General features: G+C 45.8%; 1 protein-coding gene and 1 pseudogene across 1 annotated transcript; one reads left to right on the plus strand and one right to left on the minus strand.

Annotated features, from left to right (window-relative positions):
* The first annotated feature begins 1,800 nt into the window (after positions 1 to 1,800).
* LOC150064804 (spermatogenesis-associated protein 31D3-like) lies at positions 1,801 to 21,764 on the plus strand. Its single transcript, XM_090329092.1, has 7 exons — positions 1,801 to 2,007; positions 2,160 to 2,487; positions 3,640 to 3,739; positions 8,075 to 8,205; positions 16,448 to 16,484; positions 17,675 to 20,108; positions 20,619 to 21,764. Exons 1-7 carry the CDS (start codon positions 1,801 to 1,803, stop codon positions 21,762 to 21,764), a joined length of 4,383 nt encoding a protein of 1,460 aa, XP_090185218.1.
* Positions 21,765 to 24,229: 2,465 nt separating this feature from the next.
* LOC150064805 (proteasome activator complex subunit 3 pseudogene) lies at positions 24,230 to 24,983 on the minus strand (annotated as a pseudogene).
* Positions 24,984 to 25,401: the final 418 nt, after the last annotated feature.

Below are 25,401 nucleotides of genomic sequence, written 5' to 3' on the forward strand. Positions count from 1 at the left end.
CATTTCCCAGCGAATGCCATTATTTTTAAAGGTAAAATGAGCTTTAAGAATAACCATCCCCTCCTTGTTAGCATAGTGCTGAAGTGCCACCATGAAGTGATGGAGAAATTTAGCTGGATTTTCATTAGATTCCTGGGTAATCTCCAGGCTCTCCAGTGACTTGGCATGGATGGGCTGCCCGTAAACCCAGGGCATAGGGAAATCATACAAGATTGGCAGGGGGAAGGACAAGCACAGAAAGCAAGGAAAGCATGAATGTATAGAACATCTAGCTATTTACCATTGGGACAGCAAAAGTTGTCTGGATCTCTGAGAATATTATAATCAAAAGTTCTGGTTTTTGGCCATGGAGACTGGCAGTCTTACATTTTCACTAGGCCTTATTGCAATAAAACACAAGGCACTTTGGCTTTATGGATTCCGTTAGTGAGAGGACATCTAGAGAGGGCAGGAGCGCATCCCAGGGGAGTGTCTTACCTCTGGTGTGACTGGCAGCACTCCATCTGAGGGAGAGACTTGGGGATGGAGTCTGCTGAGTATAAAGAGCTTAGGCATGGAAGGCTATCCACCCATAATGCCTCTTTCAGAATGAGGGTCAGATTCTGTATTCAGGCATCCTGACAGACCAAGGAGACATAGGAATGCTGTGGCATAACACCACATCTAGAGAGACAGGGGCTCAGAGTAGCACTCATCAGATGGAGAAGAGGGTTGGTAGGAGACCCATGTCAGGAATGCAAGGCCAGCAATGATAAAAGCAGGAAGTCCTTGGCAGAGTTCCTGTGGCAGTTTGGTTTGTAAGGTAGGGTCAGGATGGGAATTAGCCCTCAAAAAAAAAAAAAGCAAGCAGCTGGCATGGCCCCTCCTGTGTGTCTTTGCCATCAGTTGTAAAGTTTTGACATAAAGGAACTACCATGTGGTTCAGGCAGAGAAAAGTTATATCTGAACTACTGGCCCATACTGGGTGGAAGCTGTGAGAAAAAGGGGGTTAACATCTGGAGGAACTGGGGTTCATATAGAGAGTGGGCCGGGAGGAAGTGTGACCACAGTGGATGCAGATGGGAACTCAGGGTCTGGGAACCTCTCACAAGTCTGTAGGAGGCATGAATAGGGCAGCCCAGGATGCGACCTCAGAGAAAGGGAAGGACACTGCCCCAATGTGTACAGGTCACCTAGAGAAGGTGACTTTCTACATGGAAAGCAAAGCAGCAAGGGGGAAATCTATGTACACACTCCCTTAGAAAAAGTGGCCCTTTCCTCCAGCAGACCTAACACTTCCACCTGTGGAACTGGTGGTATTAGCAGGCTGAGAGCTGGGGCTGAACCCAGCAGGCAGGGGGTACCTGTCACCCAACCATCAGGCCTTTGATTCCAAGTCTCCGCCCCAGCCAGATCTGGGTCAGCCTGCAGCTCTAGAAGCCAGGTGAAAGTTCTTCTGTTCCTTCCTGCATATCATCAGTTGTTCCCAGCAGGTTTTTATTTTATTTTTGAGGCTGAGAAGACACAAGCCAGAATCGCCAGACCCATGGATGGGAACAGAGCTAAGGAAAATCCAAAGTGGTAGCCAAGGCAGTGCTGAGCCTGGGGGCGGGGCGTTCCTGAAGCTGAGGTGACTGATTGGCCAGGAGCAGGATCCTGAGAGCGCCCTGGGGGCCACCTTAAGACTAGACCCAGTCAGCTGAACTGACCTTGGAGTTGAGAAAATTCTACAGAGGCATTGGTCAGAGGTGACAAAGGAGTTTTATTACAGCTGGCCTTATCCTGGGCAACCTCAGGACCGAGAGCAGCCCTTCTTCCCGGATGTTCCTAGACTACCGTCTCTCGGTTCCTCCGGGTTCCTCCGGGTTCCTCCAAACCCTGTCCGGATTCCAGCTCTGCCCGGCCAGTCCCGACACTCCGGGCTATCTGGAGATGCGGGACAGGCCTCGTTCCCTCCTCCCGGAGGCCCAGGCCGGCTCTTGGCCATGCTTCCCGGGCTGCCAGAGACCTCAGCCTGCCTTTGGCCAGGTGGGCGGGGCGGGGCGGGGCCGGGCGGGGCGGGGCGGGGCGGGGAAGAGGGAGTCCGCAGCACGGAGCTCGGGAGCGGTGGCTGAGGTGACTGTGGCCCCGGGCTGCCTCTGCCTGGACACCCCAGGATACCTCGCGGTTCCTTATCGCAGGCTCCCCGGGACCATTCACCTAACCCTCAGCCCCTCCTCCAGGTCTGCCCCGGGACCCCAGCCGGCCCTCGGTCCTCGTCCAGAGGAGTCCTGAAACATGGCCCTGCCCGCGGCCGCGCGCCCCCTGTCGCATGGAGACCCCGGCTGGATCCCGCCTCTGGCCTGGTGCTGCCCCGCAGTTCCGACCCCGGCTCTTGGCCTGGTGTTTCCTGGAGACCCGATCCGGGCCCGGGCCCCTTGGCGGGGTCTGGGGCGTCCCAGGCACTCGCCTGCTGGGTCGCCAGGGGAAGGTTTTGCTTCCTCTGTGTGTTTCGGAAACACACCAACTGTTAGCACTGGTGGCAACTAGATGACCCAACTCCCCACCTGACCTTTCCTGTCCCTCCTTGGGGTGCTGAAGAGCACTGGGAACTGAGAGAGTGCTTTTGGGGAGTGAGCCTGGCTGCTTCACATCCATTCCATCTCTACAAGCTTTCTCCACTTGATAGGCTATTTTTCCTTCTGCAGGTTATTTTTCCTTCTGCAGCTCCAGGAATATCTTGAAGTTGTTCATCTGTCTACTGAATGAACATTGACAAGAGACACAGGTTGTGACCAGCTCTTAAGGAAGTTGGCTCATGCCCTGCACTGATTGCTTTGGGCTCTAGGTTCCTAGCTCTGTGCTCTGCTATATGCTAGAGGGGATCTGTGCATATCCTCAGTAAAACAAAGAGGGAAGAGGTAGGACTCAGAGAAGCCTCTGTGGCTGCATGCAGTTTATGGCTCTCCGCACTGTGAAGCTGTGGACCCAGCTGCCTATGACAGGATCCCCCAGTGCCTGAGTGTTTTCCTGAATCCAGCAGGACAAGGTCCTTGCTGGCCATGTCTTAATACTTCTGTCCTCTGAGAGCTAAGTCGATGTGAATTATTGTGACTGAGTGAACTGCATAGGTTTTTTGGAGGGTAGCACTCGTGTGTGCCTTCCCAGATGATCTATCCTGTGACTTTCTGCTTTGATTGATTTATTGATTGTATGTATGTGTGTGCATGCGTGTGCACATGCGCGTGTGGGCACATGTGTGTGTGTGAACATGTGCTGATATTGGTGCTTAAACTGGGGGCCTCTTGTTCCTGCTTAGCTTTTTTTGCTCTATATTACTTGAGTCACAGCTCTACATTCTTCTTGCCAATTGTAATCTTCAGATCTCAGCCTCTTGGTGTCTCTACTTGCAGAGGTGGTTTTCCCATCTCCTACTGCTTACTGTCCCTTGTTCTCTGTGCTTGCCTCCCACAGGACCTGAAGCAGAAATTGTGCCTGGAGGAAAGAGCAGGGCAAAGTTGTCATGAGGAACATGAAGTCTGAGCTGCTGTGGCTGCCCAGGGTGGATTGGGAGCTGAACTGACAAGAAAAATGCACCCTGGTGTGGCTGAGCTGCCTCCAGGTGCATTGGGAACCCTAGGTTCCTTCCCAGAGTGTGGCAATTGGTGTGACTATTGCCAGTCCTGCAGGAAGATGAGGGAGAGACTGATGGGCTCCTCACACGGAAGCTGGGCCACCAGGAGAAGCTGCAGAAAACTCTGGTTGACCTGGAATTGGAAAAGTAGGTGAGGGTAAAGTGAGTGAGCTGGACCTGTGGGGCTGCCTTCTGACCACGTGACTGTGGTCACTTTAGTCACATGCAAAATTTGCTTACCTGAAGTTTGGCTGCTGCTGTACTGGTGAACCTGGGAATGTATGACTGTGAATTTGCCTGTTGACTGAGTTGTGACCAGTTATGATCCTGGGTTGTCTGGGTGGGCCGGTGGCCTCAGGGGGGTAGGGAGGAAGGCCTGCCCCAGCTTCTGCCAACTGTGAGTATAGTGGGAAGAGTCCCTGAGTCAAGGGATATAGGTGCCTCTTACTGCTGGAAAGTAGAAGATGGGTCCTCTCTGGGGCTTCCAGAAGTATCACAGCCAATCTGGTACCTTGTTTGGCCCAGTGAGACTCAGTTTAGATTTCTCAAGTGCGGCAGTAAAAGACTGGATTATTGAGGCTGCTAAATGTGTGCGGTTGTCCTAGCATCAGCAGAGACCTGGCACAGGGAAAGAAAGGCACAAGACATCTGTGAGAGAGATGTGGTGGACTACTGTGTTTCTTCTCCCAGCCTCTGCTGGCACTTGGCTGGTGCTCTGCGGGTAGATGTGCATGAAAAGTTGCCTTGTGAGTATGGAGGAAACTGAGGATCAGAGAAGCCTCCTCTCATCCAGTGTACAGCAAGCTGGCACTGCATTAGGCCTGCTGGCTTCAGCAGGGGGCCATCTGACTTTCCTACTGCTTCTCACTGGTGACTCTGCTGTGCCCAGCCTACACCAGGCTAATGTTCATGAATCCTGTCCCAGTCTGGAAGACAGCTAGTAGACAGCTGTCTACCATGTTGGCCCTTGTCAGCTGTTACCACCTCACTGCCACTTCCTGAGATGCCCCTATTTGGGTGGTGAAGTATCTATTTTTTCAGGATAGCTAAAGGCTTGCGGTTACCATAAAGCCTCTGACCACTTGTACTGTGCCTCACAGACAGCTGGCATATCAGGAGCCAAAACAGCTCCACATCAAGTGCCTTTCTGTTTCTTTGCATATAGTATGGTTTGTTTTGAAATGGATTTTGGAAAGATTTAGGGCTCTAACATCATTGAAGTATTCCAGGAATGCTTGCTGGCTGTGTGACATCTGTTCTGTGTGCACAGTGAGGAGTAGTAACAGCATCTGCTCACACTAAGTGCTTAGATCAGATCTGCTATGTAGTGATGTAAGACCACTGGCTTTGGAAAGTTACCCACCCTGTGCCTACTATAAACTTAGAAGCAGTGGTTGTAGTCCTGTGCTGATCCAGTGCCCATGATCCTCACGCACTGCTTCAATTCCAAAGGAGCAGTGAGGCTTAGATTTCTGGAGTATGGGCCAGCATGTAAATGGGCAGTGATGCCCCTTACCTAGTCCTTTAGTCTTGCTGGTCCTTAGCTTGCCATGAGGTTGCAGAAATTTGTCTTTGGTATTAAGTCTAGACCTTGGCTTACACCCAAAGTAGATGAGCTGCTGCCCTGACTTCACCCCTTTGGTGGAAGCCCCCTTCTGCTGTGGTTCTGCCTCTGGCAGGGACCTTCACCTCCTCATTTGTATTTTTTTTTCCTGTCTGAAAGGGAACAGAAGCTTTTGCGCCACACTGTCCAAGTATATCATGGGGCTTCGACAGCAAGAGGAAAATAGAGCTGAGTTATTTAACTTGTTCAAGTCTTAACACCTTTGTGGAAAATTCCCACAGAGGTGAGCCAGTGTCTGCCCTGTACTCTGTGTGCTGAGGAATTATTGCTTTGGAAGATAGTCATTCCTTTTAGATAATGGTAATCAGTGGGGGTGCACTGAGATTTAGGACTAAATCCCATCACAGACAAGCTTTCTTGTTCCACTCTGGTCCCTTTAACAGACGTGCTGATTGACAGCAGATAGGTAGAGGGATGCAGAGTGGCCTGTTGGTTGGAGCTGTTGATGGCCTGCCCTTAAGTGCTGGTAGTGTGACATAGCACAGGGCCAGTTCTCATAACCTATCCCTTCAGTCTACTGTTTTGTCCTTTTGGGGGCCACTGTTTATGTTATACAGTGTAGGCTTTGCCTGCCTTTCCACCAAGATCTACACATGGGCCACTTTCCATGCTCCAGGTCTCAGGGAGGTGGAGCACTCATCCTTCTGGATGAGCCATTGAGTGTGGGCCCAGGCCCATGGAGTTTGTTTTCTGTGCTCAGGATTTAAGACTTCCAGCTTCTTGGTTATTTTTCTTGCTGCTCTGGTAAAGGAGGCGAGGACTGAGACTGTCTACTACCTCTCCATCGCAGAACTGGCTTCAGTTCTCCATCCCTTGGCAATACCCCTTGATTTTCTTTTTGCCTTGAGAGGTCACAGGGTGCCGCCTGGGTGACTGTTCCCCTCTGAACTCCACCTGCAGAACTGAGGCTAATGGAGTCTATCCCAGCAGGCTGTTGCTGGGGCTTCCTCCTCTTCTCTGTGGGAGTTAACTAGGTGTCCCTTCTGCAACTGGGGCCACTCTGGTCTGATGAGAAACCTCTAGGCCTTGTTAGGAAGAGTACAGGCTGTGTGTGCCTGTCTGGACCAGCCCTGTTGAATAGATGGCATGCTGATGTGCCCAGTGTCTGCCCCATAGCACGGGGCATCAGGCGCTAGGAGCTGCTGCTCTGACCAGAGTGGCATAGGCTTCCATGGTCAGTTGGAACTTGCTCTTTCTTACTCCTCTGCAACAGTTTCTCTTTTTTCATATATTTTTATTGTAATTAATAGAAGGGTTACATTATATTCACCAGACAGATGGTGCATTACTTCCAAACATTGATACCCTTTCTCATGTCTTAGTCTCCATTTCCTTTTCCCCACCCCCCTCCACATCTTGTTTTTCCCCTTCCCTATCCAATTTCAAATAACCAGATAAACATATATGCATATATACAGATAAACGCATATATCAGATAATAAGGTGAAATTCTGTAACAATATGAGATAACCAAGGGACAGCAAAAGAGATGAGAGATGCTTAGTACATTAAGGACAATAATCACTCATTACATGGCTTTTGTTTCTATGTCCTGTAGATCCTTCCATTTAGCCTCATACTACATGGCCTTATGTATCTAGGTTTTGCTCTATTGTAAATCTCTGCTAGGAGAGCCCAAGGTTTCTGCTGATTATGACAAATGAGGGAAACCATTGAGCCTATGTTCCTTTGAGTCTGGCTCACTTCGCTTAATATGATTTTTTCTGTCTTTCCGTTTCCTTACAAATAGGGCGATGTCATTCTTTCTGACAGCAGCATAGAATTCCATTGTGTATAAATACCACATCTTGTTGATCCTCATCAACAAGAGGGGCATTGGGGTTTGTCCATGTCTTTGCTATGGTAAATATTGCTGCAATGAACATCGTTGTGCTTGTGGATTTAATATGTCCTTGTTTGTGGACGATTGGGTAAATGCCAAGTAGTGGAATTGCTGGGTCATAGGGGAGCTCTATGTTTAGTCTTTTGAGGAACTGCCATACTGCTTTCCATAGTGGTTGAATGAGTTTGCACTCCCACCAACAGTGTAGTGGTGATCCCTCCTGGCCACATCCCCTCCAGCATCTGTTGTTATTAGTTTTCTTGATCCTGGCCATTCTAACTGGAGTGAGGTGGAATCTTAGAGTTGTTTTGATTTGCATTTCTTTTATGGCCAGAGAAGTCATTTCTTCATGTATCTATAGGCCATTCTTATTTTTTCTTCAGAGAAGACTCTCTCTGCAAGTATTTCGATGCTCAAGGTCTCTGATGTAAGCATGGCTGATTCTTAGGTGGCTGTGTGCAACATCATTTCTTGTGCCCTTCTCCTGTTTGTTCTGGTCTAGGCTCCACATGGGGTTGCCTATGAGTAGGAGGAAGGAGCTGGATTTTGCCCATGCTTTTTCATTGAGGAAAGTATATCTGCTAGGTTCTGGCAGCATCTGTCTGTAATCTCTAGTTACTCAGGAGACTGAGAACAAAGGATATGAGGATTGTGGTTTCAAGGTGGACAGGGGAGAAATGTATGGGAAACTTTATGTCAAATTAACTAGCCCAAACATTGACACTGGCCGCAATTTTTTAAAAATAGTATGATTTCTCATATAGAGACTCCTAGGTGTTAGTGCCCTCCCAAGGTGATGAGACCTCCTCCAGGGGATGAGGTTTCTGCAGATGATGGCATACTTCCTTCCTCCCCTCTGCCACCTGCTACCCTGCTTCTGTGGCCTGCTCCTGGGTCCTGCTGTGATGAGCTGGCAGGGTCACATCCTGTCCTAAGGAAATCCTTCATGGCCTGAATAGGTTTTCTGGGAGGTGGAGTGAGTTTGGATGCTCCTTGCGGTGTGGCTTCTGTTTAGGAAAGATTCTCCGGTGATTCACCTGTTGTACTACAGTTTTGCAGCTCACTGTGGGGAGCCTAGTATTTTGGAAGCCTCAGTGCTGTATGCTTGTCTCCTTGTGCAGTCTACCCTGTCCTACTTGCTGTCTGGTGAGGCTTGAACTCAGTAGGTTTGGGTTCTACTCCCATGTTCTATTCTTCCCAGTGGTAAGGCAGACCTACTAAATTTAGTCTCACAGGAATCATCTTGAGCTTGTGGGAAACCAGGTCATATGCATAGCCTGTGTCAGGCCCTGAGTTCAGATGACATGGGCTTCTTGTAACAGTATCAAGAAGTGGAATAAAAAGGTTTCCACTCTAAGGTGGTATATCTGTAGTCCCAGCTACTTAGGAGGCTTAAGCAAGAGGACTGCTTGAGCCCAGGATTCTCATGCCAGCCTAGGTAATATAGTATAAGTCCTACGTACTCCCAAAACATGCCGCATGGAGTTTGGAGAAAAACAGATTTTTTTTTACCCTTCTTGCATTTCTGTGGTGGGGGTGGGGGGCTGGTGGGAGGTTGGCAGTTTGGGGACACCTATTGGAACCTTCTGTGCAAGAAAGTGACTTGAAGAAGCCTATGCCTAGTGAGGTTGAAGGTGGTGCTGGAAATTGGTGTAAGGGGTTTTTGGAGCAGAGAAGCATTGGGCACTCTGCTGTGGCTTGTGTCCCTGCAGGAGAAGTTACACATTAGTAGGTTGGGAAGTCATGTCTAGGTAGTTCAGGGACCCACTCCTAAAGTAGCTGCATGAGCCGCCTGGGAGTGTGGCCGTGATTGGGAGCAGAGGGTAGGGGTGGGGGGTGTACATGTGTCAGTACTAGGGCTTAAATTCATGGATTGGGCAATCTACCTTAGATTTTTTTTCCTTTAAGGCTGGCAATCTACCACTTGAGCCACAGCTCTGCTTCCAGCTTTTTTGGTGGTAAATTGAATATATGAGTCTTAAGGTCTTTCCTCCCTGACCTGGCTCTAAACCACAATCCTCATTTCTCAGCCTTCTGAGTCTCTAGGATTACAGGTGTGGGCCACTGGTGCCTGGCTGTTTTTCTTTCTACATATGATTGTATTATCTTTAGTTGTCAAAGGGGCTACCATTCAGTTTGAGTCTTTTTAGGCCTTGCCAATCATTCAGGATAGTCTGATCCAGTATTCTAGGTTCTGAAGTATGACTACCACTAGGCAGAACTCTGCTCCCTTTGTGATCTGGCCCCTTTTGTGGTTGTGATGCTTGAACCTGAGGTCTGGGCACTGTTTCTGAGTTCTATTACTCAAAGCCAGCACTCTGCCACTTAAAGTACAGTGCCACTTCTGGTGGTTAATTGAAGATAAGAATCTCACTTTTCCTGCTCAGGGTGGCTTTGAGCCACCATGCTCAGATCTCAGCCTCCTGAGTTTGGGTTATAGGCATGAGCCACTAGCACCTGGCCAGTGTGGCTTTTTAATAAGGAAGTTTTGTGGCCACCTTTTGTAGGCCTCCTTCAGCCCCACTGCTTACCCATAAGGGACTTGCAGCTAAATTCAGAGGTTCGGCTGACTAGAGTGAGTGATCTTTGTCCTGGAGTCTGCCTACAGTGGCATAGCACATTCCCTCCCCATTTTAGGGATCCTTGTCTCTGGGGTCCAGGGCAGAAAGATAATTGAAGTGTGGCTCTTCTCTGTGGACAAGGCTCTGACTTCCTAGAGGGCTCTGTTTCCTCAGCTCTAAGGTGGGAACTGTACTCTGACCTAACATTGTTTCCCACAATTGACAATGGTCATCTTTACAATTTGGATTTCTGATAGCTAAGAAATCCAGAGGATTAGGGGAGGTAGAGGCAGATAAGTGAGTGGGTCAGAGTAAAGCACGAGGAAGAGGCTTTGGACTGTCCCTCTCATGACTGTCCCAGGCTGTGATGTATCCTGAACCCAAGGTCATGTGGCTTGGGGGAGCTTGGGCTTGACATTGAGAGTCAGTGGAGAATGGCAGTGGGTATATATGAGTGCTGTGACATGGGACAGCAGAGGCCTTGTGTTGGCTTGGGGCCCTTTTGATCTTCAGGGGTTTGGGTGTTACTGAAAGATTTCAAGTGTAGGGCAAACATGGACAGTGGCCATATGATGAACTTGGTCTCCTGGTGTGGTTTGTCTGGAGAGTGACAAGTATGGAAAGTAGAAGAACAGAGAGCGCTATTAGCTGAACAAGGTTATGTGGGGTCTTGAGGAAGAGTACAGACAGGTCCCTGGGAAAGATGAGACAGGGCCCTTTATCTAGGACAGGATTGCAGCTGCTGATCTACAGGAAAATTAGTTATTTTAGTAGAATAAGGCAAGGACATACACATAGATCACAGTTTAAGCAAAAGGCTCCTCCGTTATCATTGAAATCTCAGCATATAGGAAAGAAGGGAAACTCCATACGTGATTGATTCCCAGTACTTGTGCCTGAACTCAGGGCCTGGGTACTGTCCTTTATTAGCTTTTTTGTTCAAGGCTGGTACAACTTAACCTCCACTTTATTTTTGCTTATAGTGGTTAATTGGAAATAATAGCTTCACAGACTTCTTACAGAGCCTCATTTCAACCTCCAATCCTTAGATCTCAGACTCCTACATAGCCAAGATTACTGGTGTGAGCCACAAGGTTTTTTTTCTTTTTATAAAACATACAATGACTACAATACTGAATTTAAGACTGACTGCTGCTCTGGCATTGAGGATGAGACAAAAGTGTTCTGAGCATCCTCACCTGTGAATTCAGGTAGGAGAAAGAAAGTCAGGACAGACCAGATGTAAAAGTGTCTCTATTTAGAGAATACAAAATTATGAAGGAATTCTCCAGGTATCAATAGTTATTTGCACTAATTAACAAGGTTAACGGAGTCACCGGAACCAGGGACAATGGACAAAATAGGTTGCATTTCCAGATAATAGCAGTAGGCCACTGAAAGGACATCCAGTTTATAATAGCATCAAAACCATGAAATATCCCTCTTTCCTTGGCTCCATCTTCCCCTCTTGCAAGTACTCATTTCCTGGTACTTTGTTGACTTTGGTTTAGTCTTTTAAAGGAATTGTATAATTTGTGCTCTCCATAAAGTCTATTACACTCAAGTTAATTCATTTGTAACCCATTGCTTACCACCCAGTGTATTTGTAGATTGATAGGTACAAATTAGGTACAAATTAAGGGAAGGGGATGGGTTGAAAGAAGCTGTTGAAATGGTGATCCAGATCAAGATGCATTGTTTGTTACATGGCAAAAAAAATTAATTCATAAAACATGTAAGGGAAAGAGGGGTTGGTGGACTGGGAAGGGTGGTGAGAATGTTGAAAGGGATGGCATTGATCAAGATGGAATGTATTCATAAACTGATTCAATCAATAGCAACTCCTTTGTCAGTACTCTCCTTTATCTCAGAGCCCTGTCGGAGTGCTCTGAAACCCTGTTTTTTTTTTTTTCACCGTGACTTTATCATGTAGGCCTGAGCAGTTACATGATTCGCCACTGATGATCAACACTGCCTTGACCTCTGTTTCTCCAGGTGCAAAGCCCCAACCTTTTTCCCCCATATATCTTTTATTGTAATTATTAGAAGGGTTACATTATATTCACGAGATGGAAGGTACATTACTTCACAAACATTGATACCCTTTCTCATGTCTTGGTCCCCATTTCCCTTCCCCCACCCCTACCCCTCATCTTGTTTCCTCCCCTTCCCTATCCGATTTCAAATAACCAAATAAGCATATATACAATATATCAGATATTAAGGTAAAATGCTGTAACAATATGAGATAACCAAGGGACAGCAAGAGATGAGGGATAACATAGTACATTAAGGACAACAATCACTCATTATTTGAAAGCCCCAAACTTTTGATGCAGCTTTTGGCTTTCTGGGTACAAGCCCCAAACTGAGGTTTCTATGGGCTGCCACTCATCAGCTAGCTCAGCAGCAACACACACCAAATACCACTGGGGATCTCAAGAGTTTTAGCAGCTGTGCACAGACTAGATCTGCCTCGAAGGTATTACAGGCACCACATTCATGGAGTGAACTGCCAGGGTATCCTGGCATGCCATGTCCTATCAGGATTTTAGAAATTAGCAAACTAATTTCTAAAGTTTCTATACATGTGTGTAAGACCTGGAATGGACAGGATAATTTTGAAAAGGATGAAATTCAAGAAATGTTACAAAGTGCTAGGGACAATGACAGGTAAATGCATACAACAGAATGGAAAATTCAGAAGTAGTTGAAGAATTCTTTTTAAATCCAAAGTGTAATAATTCAGTGAAAGATCGAGGATCACTCCAAAAGGTGGTACAACACAGAACATCTGTGTGGAAGGAGATGAGGCCAAACTGCAGCTTCCACACCAAATAAACTCCAAATGGCATGTGGGCTATAGAGAAAAGCCAGAATTCTGAAAGCTGAAGTTTGTCAAGGACATAGAGCATGAATTAATTATATTTGGGAAAAATAGAATGCATTGGACTTTAGTTTGCTTTCAAAGGGAGCTAACAAAAGGACAGACTATAGAGAACGTATCGGCAATATGTCTACATCTGTGTACCTGGATGAACATGTGTACCAAAACTGAATAAGGATTTCTTTTCTCTGGTATTGTGGATTGAGGCCCTAAGCACTTGCTGAGGCCAGATTAGAAAAGGCAGAAGTTGGGGCTCGGTGGTGAAGAAGCTGCCTAGTATGTGCATACTAGGAGATGAGCCCCATCTTACTTTTTTGAACTAGTGCTTTTTTGAACAGTCGCTTTATGCGATATGGCATATGATTGCTAAATTAGGACATGGAAAGATGTAGCATCAGTAGTCATTAGGGGAGGCTCTTGTTAAGATCACAGGTGCTAGACTGGGATGAGTATCCCACAAAGACTTAAGGTGCTAGTGGAATGGGGTGGGATCCTTGAGATATGGGCTTGGTGGAAGGATGTTATGTTATTGGGGTGTGCCCATGCAGGAGATACTGGGGCTCCCTTCCCTCTCTGTTGTTGTCACACAGCTGCTGGGAGTTAGCAGGCTCACTTCCACTAGGTTGTCCTGTATTGTTACAGGCCCCAAAGCTGTGGTGCCAACTAGTACATACTGAAACCATGAAGGTCTGATCATCCCACTGTAGCAGAGAAAAATACAGAACACACATGTTGATGATGAGCATAGAAAATAGTACAAATAATCACTTTGGATAGTTGGACAGCTTTTTCTTAAATAATTTTTATTGTGATTAATAGGAGGGTTACATTATATTCACCAGAAGAAGGTGCATAACTTCACAAACATTGATACCTTTTCTCATGACATGGTCCCCATTTCCCACCCACCCTCTCCCACTCCCCCCACCACGCATCTTGATTCCCCCCCGTCACTATCCAATTTCAAATAACCAATTAAGTATATTATATCAGATAACAAGGTGAAATATTGTAACAATATGAGATAACCAAGGGATGGCAAAAGAGATGAGCACTAACATCGTACATTACGGACAACAATCACTCATTATATGGCTTTTGTTTCCTTATCCCAGAGGTCTTTACATTTAGTGTCATACTATTTGGCCTAAGGTCTCTAGGTTTTGTTCTGTTGTAAATCTCTGCTAGGAGAGCCCAAAGTTTCTATTGATTATGACAAATGACGGAGACTATTGGGCCTATGTTCCTTTGAGTCTGGCTTACTTCACTTAATATGATTTTTTCTAAGCCTTTCCATTTCCTTGCAAATGGGGCGATGTCATTCTTTTTGACAGCAGCATAGAATTCCATTCTGTATAAATAGCACATCTTGTTGATTCACTCATCAGCTGAGGGACATCTGGGTTGGTTCCAAATAGTGCTGCAATGAACATCATTGAGCTAGTGGATTTAGTATGCCCTTGTTTGTGGATGATTGGGTAAATGCCAAGTAGTGGAATTGCTGTGTCATAGGGAAACTCTATGTTTAGTCTGCCATACCACTTTCCATAGTGGTTGAATGAGTTTGCACTCCCACCAACAGTGTGGTAGTGATCCCTCCTGGCCACATCCCCTCCAGCATCTGTTGTTATTAGTTTTCTTGATCCTGGCCATTCTAACTGGAGTGAAGTAGAATCTTAGAGTTGTTTTGATTTGCATTTCTTTTATGGCCAGAGATATTCTAGCATTTCTTCATGTGTCTATAGACCATTATTGTTTCTTCAGAGAAGACTCTCTTTAAGTCTTTGGCCCATCTTTTAATGGATGGTTGTTACTTTGGAGATTAGTTTTGGAGTGATTCAATTTTTTTGAGCTGTTGATATATTTTAGATGTGAGCCCTTTGTCCATTGTATGGTTAGTGAAGATCTTCTCCCACTCTGTAGGCTTTCTAGTTAATTTATTAGCTATGTCCTTTGTTATACAGAAGTTTAATGCAGTCCCACTTATCCAGCCTTTCTCTGATTTGTTGTGTTTCTTGGTTCTTATTGAGAAAGTTTCGCCCTGTGCCAAGGAGGCCTAGTGTGCCTCCTATTAATTCTTGTAAAGTTTTCAGTGTGTTGTCTTTTACCTCGAGGGCTTTCATCCATTTGGAGTTAATTCTAGTGCAGGGTGACAAAGAAGGATCCAACTTTAGTTTTCTGTAGGTGCTTAACCAGTTCTGCCAGCGCCACTTGTTGAAGAGGCTGTCTTTCTTCCCTTCTATTTTTTTGGCTCCCTTGTCAAAGATGAGGTGGCCATAGGTCTGTGGTTTAATATCTGGGTCCTCAGTTCTATTCCATTGGTCTACAGGCCTGCTCTTGTGCCAGTACCAAGCTGTTTTGATAATTATAGCTCTGTAATAGAGTCTCATATTGCCTCCTGAAGTAGGCAGATACAGCTTATGAGGCCCTCGGGACCTGGCCAGCAAGATCCCGGGTCTCCATATCAGTCCTGAAATCCCATCAGATCATCCAGTAACAGAGAAGACTCACAGGGCTCTGTGGGAGCCATTTCTATTTCCATAAACTCCACTTTCAGGACTTGCATATACCAGGTCAGACAAAATTAACTAGATTCCTCCTGGGGAAATGATTCGGAATATATGACAAGGTTGCCCCCTAGTGGTCCACTGGCAAATAGCAAGGGAGGGCGGAGCTGTGGGCAATCCCTCTTCACACTGCCCCTCCCCCACCCTCAGAAGCCTCTGTGACTCTGCCTTGCACTGTGATGCAGCCCAGGGGGTATTGATGAGCCCCTGCCCTGTAGGGGCTCAGATGCCTCAGGCAGCCATAAGATCCAGAACATGGAAAATGGTTTCTCTTTTCTGAAGAGTCATATTGAGTCATGGCTGAGCTTTGGCTCACTTCTTTTAAATGGAGACCCCAGGTTCACCTTTCTAAGTGTCTTGTGGTTTCTACTCCTATGTCTGTGCTACCGGTTATTGAAACCTCCATCACCAAAACTCCTGAAAAAGGACATCCAACAGGTAAGGAAATACGAGAGAATCCCCCAGAGATTCTTTTGGGTTTCCCATCTCTAGCTTGACATCACTGAATGAATGAGTCAGTCTATCTTACAGAGATCTAAGAGAAAGTCCGAAAAGAAGACAAAGCACCCATGTCATAGGGCGTGCTGCCTGGCATGGAGGACTTACGGAGGATTAAAGTTTCCATCTGAAATCCATAGACCACCTCTCTGTGTTGGAGGGTCTTAGAGAAAGGGCTTACATGGTGACACTGTGGCTCTCATTTGTTTAGTGATGTGAAGAACAGTGGCTCCTAACATTTGGTCCTGGGTGCCCCTGTACCATCACCAGGCTTTTCCTCCTGTTGAGATGGTCACGAGAGCAGCGCTGACCTCTTGAGATCCTCTGAGCAGAGCCTGGCACCTGAGTTATGCCCACAGTTCAGAATCCTCTGAGGGGGAGTACAGTGTGGGGAGTGCAGTGTGGCTGTTGGCTGCAGATTCTATGCCCTCCTCTAGCAGAGGACCTCTAGCCCAAAACCCCAGTGATAAGACCTTCTTTAAGAAGACAAAGTAAACATACTTGATCATCTTTAGAAGCTAATAAAAGGAAGAATCAGGGCCTGGAATTTGGCCTAGCGGTAGAGTGCTTGCCTAGCATGCATGAAGGCCCAGGTTCGATTCCTTGGTACCACTATATGGAAAAAAGCTGGAAATGGTGCTGTAGCTCAAATGGTAGAGTACTAACCTTGAGAAATGTCCAAGGACAGTGCTCAGGCCCTGAGTTCAAGCCCCACAACTGGCGAAAAATAATAAAAAAATAAAAGGAAGAATCAAATCTGAATTTAATGTGGAGACATCATATTATTGAATGATGCTTAGCAGAAATCGCTACAAAGAGGAGCAATAGAAATGAGTCCTGAGACCTCATTCTTTTCTTTTTGCTCTCAATGACAGGGAATAATGAAGAGGAAGAGGAGGAGAGCATTTCGAGGTACGTTGTTTTCCTATCTGATTTAAGCTCACCAAAAATGATTTTTGTCAGAACAGAGGGTGCACCGTCTCTTTCAATATGGATATTAGATCCAAATAATGCATGACTCAATACTAACATACTCCAGCTCGTTGACATGAATTTGGAGATATAAATATGTCTAGATAGACATACAAGTTTATGAGGGGATATATATTCTATAGACATATCTATGCCATAAAAAACACTCAGCTTAATTTAATTATGTTCCTAAATTTATGTGTCAGTGGTTGCATGTAGAGATTCCTTTTTTGCATACTTGTTTATACAACATGACATTTGAAATATGATGTAAAACCTCAGTGTTAATAAACATTTAAAAAAATGCCTTTTGTCATTCTCTTGTTCTCATAGTTTCTCAGGACATTAGCTACTAGGCTACTAGGTTTCTCTCAGAAAATGAGCCCTCCAAGGAGAGGCTCACAGAAAGGCAGACCAGACACACAGCTCAGAGTCCATACTCTGCCAACCATGAGCATGAGGCAGTTCTACACCCAGGCAGTGGGTTCTGCTCACTAGGGGGCCAGGTGATATGTCAAGCCACAATTTCAGTGTGCAGGCATTGTGGAGAGCATTACTCCTGGGTGCTCAGATTTATGTCTGAGGTAACCACTGACTTCAGGGCTTCACATGGTGGATTTGTGCATCACATGGGATGAGGTAGAAGGTATTTTATACATGATGCTAGCTTCATATGAACCTTCTTAATGAAGGAAACTGATCATTTGACTTTGTCTACTCATATTTGGGGATTTTAGCATTTATATCCTAGAGATTGATAGGATTCTTATGTTCCTGCTTTTGTTACATGTAATCCATTGTCCTGGTTTTCCAGATCGGAGAAGTCACCGGGAAGAAGTAGAGGAAGGGAGGAAGCTTCTTTCTATTCTGAAAAGGTGATTATGATTTCCCATTCTATTCTGATCTCTGTGTCCTGGGGATGAAGTGCCACCCATCTCAGTCATGGGAGGGATAGCCAGAAAAGGTATGTGAAGGAAGGTTCTGGGGAGAAGCTCTAGTCTGTGTTGAGAGGTCCTAGATGTTAGAGAACATGAAGAAAGTAGCCGGCAGCCCAACAACCACGGGGTCAGTGGGCCCGCTCATCCTTGTGCTAATCATAGATACAGCTTGGTCCCTTCTGTCTCCTGCAGCCCCCTGAACCTACAACATGATACCACCCACTTTCGGCAACTGCTCTGCCCTGACCCTTTCTGTGAGGTATGCAACAGAACAACTGCTGAGGTCAGTCGTCTGCTCTCCCAGGCATACCTGAAGGAAACTGCATGTGCTCTGTCCCCATCCGCTTCCCCAGCTCCCATGAAAAAGTCATCATCTCTGACTACTGCTCTTTCAGCAATTCCTTCAGAACAACCAATCCGAGCCCCTACGCCTACCTTTTCTGTACCCTCACCAAACCAAGACATTCCCTTGAAGGACTTCAGTTCATCCTCACCACTGGAAGAGTCTGAACCATCCAAACCAATTTCTCAGACAGAGATCAAATTCCCAGTGGACCCCTCACCATCTGAGCAACTTGCCTTAATTTCCCCTCCCCTAGCACATCCTACTCAGGGAGGAGAACTTGTTCTCCAACAAGTTTGCCCTTTGTCTACTGTGGACAGCCCTGATAGGTTGTCCACCTGTGACTCAACAATGAGAGACCCTAACTCTTCCAGCTTCGAGGTGTCAGGATTCTCCTGCAGTGAGCCTATTGTGAAAAACACACTCTCTTCCGATTTGGTAGAACATAAGGCCAGGCAGAATTGTCTTGACCTTCATTCTTCTGAGGCCTCTGCAGGAGATAGCACTCCAACCTACTATGTAGAACCTTGTAACCTCTCATTTGTTGGACTTGATGTCCTTAAATTCCTGGAATCACAAATTAAGAAGAGAGAAGGCTTATTGATGTGGAAAGAAAGGGAAAACAAAATTGCTTCCTTTTCAAAACATGATACGCTATTGAGTTCTGTAGGGAAAGTGTTAGGGTCTGTTGCTGAGGAGCAGGACCTGGCAGTTTCCCTTCCATTTGGGATGGCCAAAGGCAAGCAAGAGGAGCTACACAAGTACGTGCAGGCCCCAGGTCCAAATCCCTATGAGGACCACTCACGACAAAAATCATCTGCTAAGCACTTCTGGGGCCTCCCATCACTACACAGTGAGTCCCTGAGCCCTGCTGTTGTTGCCTTAGGTGACTGTACCCTAAAACTTGTCTTCTTTAATATAATCTCCAACGTCGCCACAGCCCATGAATCCCCCATCTTCCCTAACCCTAAACCTTTGCCATTATCTGATATCCAGTCTCAAGTCTTACCTGAAACCTTGTGCCAAGATCTTCCAATGTCCCAGGCCCAGGCCCAGGCCCAGTTTCAATCTCCACTTCCAGTCCTACCACCTTCTCTCTTACCCCAGGTTAGGGCCTGTGGAGTCTGTTTTCATGGACCACAGAGTGAGACACAGATCCTTACAACCTCTGAAATTCATCACATGGAACATAATATACTGCGGAAAAAGCAAGAGAATGTGTGGGGTTTACCCTCTGTGGTCCGGGGATCTCAGGAAGACTTTTGTTCTCCAGCTCCACAACTTTCATTGGCCAGACAATATTCCCAGGCCAATGTTACAGTGTCCATCCTTCCTGGTGATTTCCCCCTCACCAGTGAACTGCGGCAAAAACTAGAGCATCACCTTCGAAAGAGGCTCATCCAGCACCGCTGGGGCCTGCCACACAGGATCCAAGAGTCTCTGTCATGGATAAGTCCTAGGACAGACATTCCCCAGGGCTCTAGGGCAGACATTCCCCAGAGCTCTGAGTCTAAGAGCAGTCAGGGACTCTCATGGTTTTCCTCCCTGAAATTTCAGAGCAGCACACATCCAAACTTTGAATCGATTGAACCGGAAAGCGTTGACGAGAAGAACTCAGAAATACCTCTGCTAGAAGAGGAAGTGGGGAAGGAACAGGGATACAGTCCAGAGATTGGCCCCACAGACCATCTATCCAGTGATTCAGAGGGTGATTCTCATAGTAGTTCAGGATCTGACTCAGAGTCAAGCCCAGAAAGTTACACAGAGAGTATGTCAAGGAATACTGTAAATACCTCACTGAATCATAAACAACTCAAAGATGCCCTGGAAAAACACTGGGACAAGAAATTTGCAGAAATCAGTAAAGGTCAGATTCCTGGCACTGCAACTGGTTCACTGATGTTCAACAACATGCAATTTCCCTCCCGGGAAAAATCCCCTAGCCAAATGAAACAGACGGCACTGGAACCGTTAATGCGGGTGGAGAGCAGCTTGAGCATACCCCCCAACATTTCCTTCCATGATTCCAGCAAGCAAACTATTTTGGAAGACCGTATTAAGTTTTTCTATATGAAGATGATGCATGGTCTTCTCCAGAAAATCCGTGAAACCGTAGAAATTGTTAATGAAAAAGAAAATCCATACCAGGCCTGTTCCAACTTGAAACTTCCCTCCCCATCCAGTTCCATTTCTGGGGAGGATTCTCAACTTAGTTTCTCTCAGCCTCTTAGCAAAAATTTTGATAGTGAAGAGAAGATAAGATCAACAAATTCAACCTACGTCGTAGATTTTCCTGATCCTGATGCCTTACCTGAAAATAAACAAGAGGAAGGATCCCAACCACTCCGTGTTGTAGATTTTCCTGATCCTGATGTCTTACCTGAAAATAAACAAGAGGAAGGATCCCAACCACACCGTGATATGAAGCATGATCCTGTAGATCTTCACAAAATGGATAGAAATTATCCTTTGCTTTGCCAAACACAAAACATCACCAACAAAGCCATTCAGAAAGTAAAAATAAGGTCAACTGAAGCTGTATCTGAGCCACTGAGTAAGAGAGAAATTTCTGATAAAAGGGTAAAACCACCTCAGGAAAAAAGCATGAGGTTGGGAAATATTTCCATGGCTAGCACAGAAAAATCTAGGGAGCTATCTAAGGTGGAGGATCTCTGTTTTTATCAATCACAAGCCAGTACCACCTTAAAGGTCAGCAAGTGCAAGAGCTCCCTAAGGACAGATGTTGATATGAGAAACGTGGAAACGGCACTGACTACTCAATGTCCCTTAAAGGGAACATTGGGTCCCCGTGGTCCTGATCTCCCAGACTTAAAATATCAACTTTTTGATGAGTTGAAATTGAAAATGGAGAGCAGAAAGAAAGGAAAGGCCCAGGGTCTTCAGGATGACCAGCCTCTGGAGTCAGATAACTTGAAAAACCCGAGTTTGTTTACTTTTGACTCTGGTGATTCCAGTGGGGATGTGGCAACTTCCCATGTGCTACATGCTCTACAGGACAAGTCAAAGATCAGCAGGGAGCAGGCACAGAAGCCTTGCACCACCAGTGACCTCCACAAGAGCCGAGGCAAGAATTTGCCACAAGTTAAGAAGGGCATGAGCCCTGCAACACCCAAATCAAGGGACTTTGGTGGAGGAGATACAGGGCTGGCACCATCACAACCCAGAAAGCAGACCCAGCATCCCCAAGAGAAAGCAAAGGAGAGGCCTGGGACAAAATCCTCCCACCCACTGTCACAGAAGGTACGGCCTCCTCATGAAAACCGCTTCAGAACCCACATGAAGCAGTTTTTTCAGTGGCTTAGTACAGGTAAAAACAGTAAAGGACAAAGTTCCCTGGGAAAGGGCAGTTCTCCATCTGTGCAAGCCAGAAGCCTAGGTAAAGGGAGAGCTGCTATTCCGGCCAACACTGAACATCAGAAAGTCCCCAGAGACACTGGGAAAGTCCCAGGGGTGAAAGGAGTGCAGAGGCATGGAGTAGATACTACGTGCTCCCCAGGACCCTTTTTGTCTTCCGTGAAGTCTGGGAAAACTCAACAGAAGGCAGAAAAGCAAACCCAGACAGATCATATTCAGGGCCAGAACCTCAACGAGAAAGCTTCCCGCTCTAGCGTGTCATGTGTCAAGTCCAGGATGCAAGAAGCTGCTTGTCCTGGTCAGAGTAACCTTGAGAAGAACAGGAAGGGCACAGGCTGGCATGGAGAGCCAACAAATGTGCTATTTGCTAACCACAGGCATCTCACAGCCATGGCACACAGGGAGCCAGGACTCCATGGCAGACCCACCTGCAAACGTCAAATGCATCAGGTGCCTCCGGCTGCCCCTTCCATTCCTAATGGCAGTGTGTTGGAAAATGTTTCCCTATTGAAAGAGAAAATCTTCATCATTCTCCGGGACAAAAGTTCTCCTCCCTCAACGTAATTCATTTCCTTTCCCCCAATAAACCTTCAACACATTGCCTTATTTTCACCTGCAATAAATGTTCTGACAGTAGTTCTGCCTTTTGCATCTTGTGCATATGAGTTTTGTGTAACTCATGGCTGGTACTTAGGACTAGGGAGCAGTTTGTTCTTACTGATTTTCTCTGTTGTCTTTGATGAGTTGATTGTTGGAGCCCTTGCTGAGAAATCAATGACTAGAATCCAAAAATCTCCTTCCCTACCTAATAAAGCTTATTTTCCATCTTCAGATATAGTAGGGAAGAATTAGCATATCTGTACAAGGGATTGAATGCAAGTATGTGTTTCAGAACAACTTTACTCTGTGTGTGTGTGTGGGGGGGGGGGTGGGTGGGTCCTGGGGCTTAAACTCAGGGCCTGAGCAATGTCCTTAAACTTTTCCTGAAGGCTAGTGTTCCATTAGAGTCACAGCTACATTTCTGGCTTTTTTTGGTAGTTAATTAGAGATAAGAGTCTCATGGAGCTGGCTTGTTTCTGTACCTAGATACTCAAGAAGCTGAGATCTGAGAAGATAATTCAAAGCCAGCCCAGGCAAGAAAATTTAAGACTTGTATCTCCAATTAACGACCAGAAAACCAGAAGTAGAGCTGTGGCTCAAAATGGTAGAGTATTAGCCTCGAACAAAAAAATCTCAGGAATTGTTATTCATTCTGACTTTGTTACCTAGTACATTGTATACAAGTTTGTTTATTTGAAATAGGAAAGGGCAGGGGAGAAAACAAGAGGATTGGGAGGGGACAGAGGGAGGGAAATGGGGACAAAAACATGAGAAAGGGTATCAATGTGTGAGTAGTAATGCACCTACTACCTGGTGAATGTGACTGTAACCCCTTTATACATTACCCAGACAATAAAAAGGAAAATCTCAGGAATATCACCAAGGCCCTGAGTTCAAGCCCCATGATCTCCCCCACACACACACCAAAAAGTCTCATGACTTTCCTGCACAGATTGGCTTCTAGGATTACAAGTGTGAACCACCAGCAACCAGTAGACAGCTTGACTTTATTTAAAGAGGTCAAAATGTGTATTTTTTTTAATAATTTCTTGACACTATGGGTCTTGATCTATGGGTTGTAGGGTAAAGAGGGGCAGTAGAACAATCAAAAGGGAAACAATACCTAATGGAAGTGAAGAAGAGATCCGAAAGATAGGCAGGGCTTCCGCCAAACTAAAGTGCAATTGGTTTGCATACTCTTGGGAAGAAAGCCTCCACATTCCTTTTCTATGGAATATTGGGAGGAAAAATGATGCAGCCTGGGTGGAAATAGGATTGAAGGCAAAAATGAGTGAAAGTCATAAGTAGACACTGAGCCACTGGCAGGCTGACCACAGATAGCAAGTCTCATGAAAAAATAAAAAAGCTGAAGGGTTAACATAAAAGCTGCAACAGTGCTATCCCTGGAAGATTCAAGAGGAGTCAACTTTCCAACCGTTTTGACCTATAGTTTTTTAACCATAAACATGGACACATCGATAAGTGTACATACATACACATATATACTGATTGCTTTTCTTGGAAGCACAAAAATATTTCCAAAGGAAAGCACAATGGGGGCAGCAGCATCTGGACCTCACACAGGCTAACATCTCCCGCCTCTGTTCACCTGACCTGGAAGAAGGCAAAAAGACCTTGACTAGGAGGAAAAGGTCTTCCCCAGCCCTCTGCTTCTCAGCTATTGGTTCTTTTCCAACTTATCCTGGGCACCAAGTGGCTACAATATCAGGAAGAAGGATGGGACCAGAACTTTTGCCTGGGTAACTGAAAACTAAGATAACTATCACCTGCCAAAAGTTGTATCTCTGACAGGAACTGGGGCAAGAAAATGGTGGTGAGGAAAGAGGATAGGTTAGGTAATGGAGTAGGAAGATATATACTCATATCTGTATGAGTATGTACATGTAGATACATATGAATGAGAAAAATCCAGTTATAGAACGAACTAGGGACACAGCTGAAGGACCTCCATGTTCCTTGTTAGATCAGGTTCAAGGGGGGATTAAAATAGATTGGAAACCCTAAGTCAACAGGGAAATTGTGGCAGGAAGGACAGAAACAAGAAACGGCCTCACAAGAAGTAAGATAGTCTTTCCCACCCCCGCCATCCTAGCTCCCCCGCCATCCTAGCTCCTCAACTTTTAAAAAAAACCAATCATCAAAAGGAAGAAAACACAAAGCTTAAGACAAAGGAGGAGAGAAAAAAGTATTCTCATACTAAAAATTCTGCACACAGAAACATCTGTGTGCAGATTTTTCTAATTTCTCCAGAAATTATGGCAGGCTGGGTGTGAGGCACTAGGGAAAGAGAAGACAGAACACACATCACAGAACTAGATAAGACTTCCATTAAACTCTGGTTTTATTTCCAGTGTTCCCATCACAATAGTAATACACAAACCAAGGCAATATTGGTCTTGAACGGAGAATCACAGAGTCCCCTGGCCCTGGACTTGGTACAATATAACTTTGTTATTGCTTCTGGGTCATTTTATCCTCTTGATATTTTGGGGATCATGTCCTATAGAGTTATATACTGATTTCTCAGCTCTGTATATGATAAACTGAAGGCTGATGACATTTTTTTCTCATCAGTCTCTGCCACAGTGTAGCGATAGTTCTCCACATGGGCATGTTTAGCTATTTTAGAAAACAATTTGGCTCTTACAGTTTAGAAATCTGGCCCAGAAATGGAGCTTCATTCCCAATCGATTTTAGCTTTGCAACTTGTCTCTTCTTCAATAGATATCCCAAAGTAGTTCTCATTGTCCATCCTGAGACTCAAGAGCTGGACACACATTTAGACTGCGTTACATTTCTGGGGAAGCAGCCAGATCTCAGGTTTCATTTTCTCAAGAATGTCCACCAGCTGCTGGTTGCCTTTTCACATCCCATTGAACATCACAAATATCTTAGAATATCTCTTCACATCTGTCTGAACTTCACTTCCTATAAGTGAGACTATCCAAACCATCGTGGATATTGGTGAGAAGAATGGGGTCAGGAACAGGGAGAATCAGGTCTAAGTAGATGAGTTTGGTCATGGATGTCTAGGATTGGTTCTTTAAGGTTTGAATACTTTGTGAAAAGTTGTACCACGTCTTCCACCTGGCTTGTGATAAACTCTGTGAAAGAATCATCCTTGGGCTTCTCTTCCTAATCTACCTTCAGTGATGAGGCCATGGCCCAGCTGGACACTCTGCTAGAGACCAGAGGCTCTGGGGAAGAGGACCAGAGGAACCTGAGGTATCTCAGCTGCCCTCAGGACCTGGTCACACTCACTGGCTTTTTCACTGCTTGTTCATTCTTGCCTCCATCTGCCCAGTCCACCTGTACCCCAGTCTACCCAGTCTCTCCATCTGGCTGCCTGCTATATACTTGCTCCTGAGCTCACCTTCCTGGCTTTTGCCCCTCATGATGGAAGTTACATCACCACAGCTAGATTGTCACATAAGGTTTTGATTCTATTCTGTGGTGTTTGGCAGACAAGTTTCCTCCCTGAAAATAATTCATTCTTTCCCTCAATAAATGTGCGCAGAGCTGGGAGGGGGAAGAGTCTGGGAATGGAGCGAGTATTGCTGAAGAATATGTTATATGTCAC

The sequence above is a fragment of the Megascapheus bottae genome, chromosome 3 (genome assembly GCF_031878675.1).
Source record: "Megascapheus bottae isolate mThoBot1 chromosome 3, mThoBot2.hap1, whole genome shotgun sequence".
Lineage (NCBI taxonomy): Eukaryota > Metazoa > Chordata > Mammalia > Rodentia > Geomyidae > Megascapheus > Megascapheus bottae.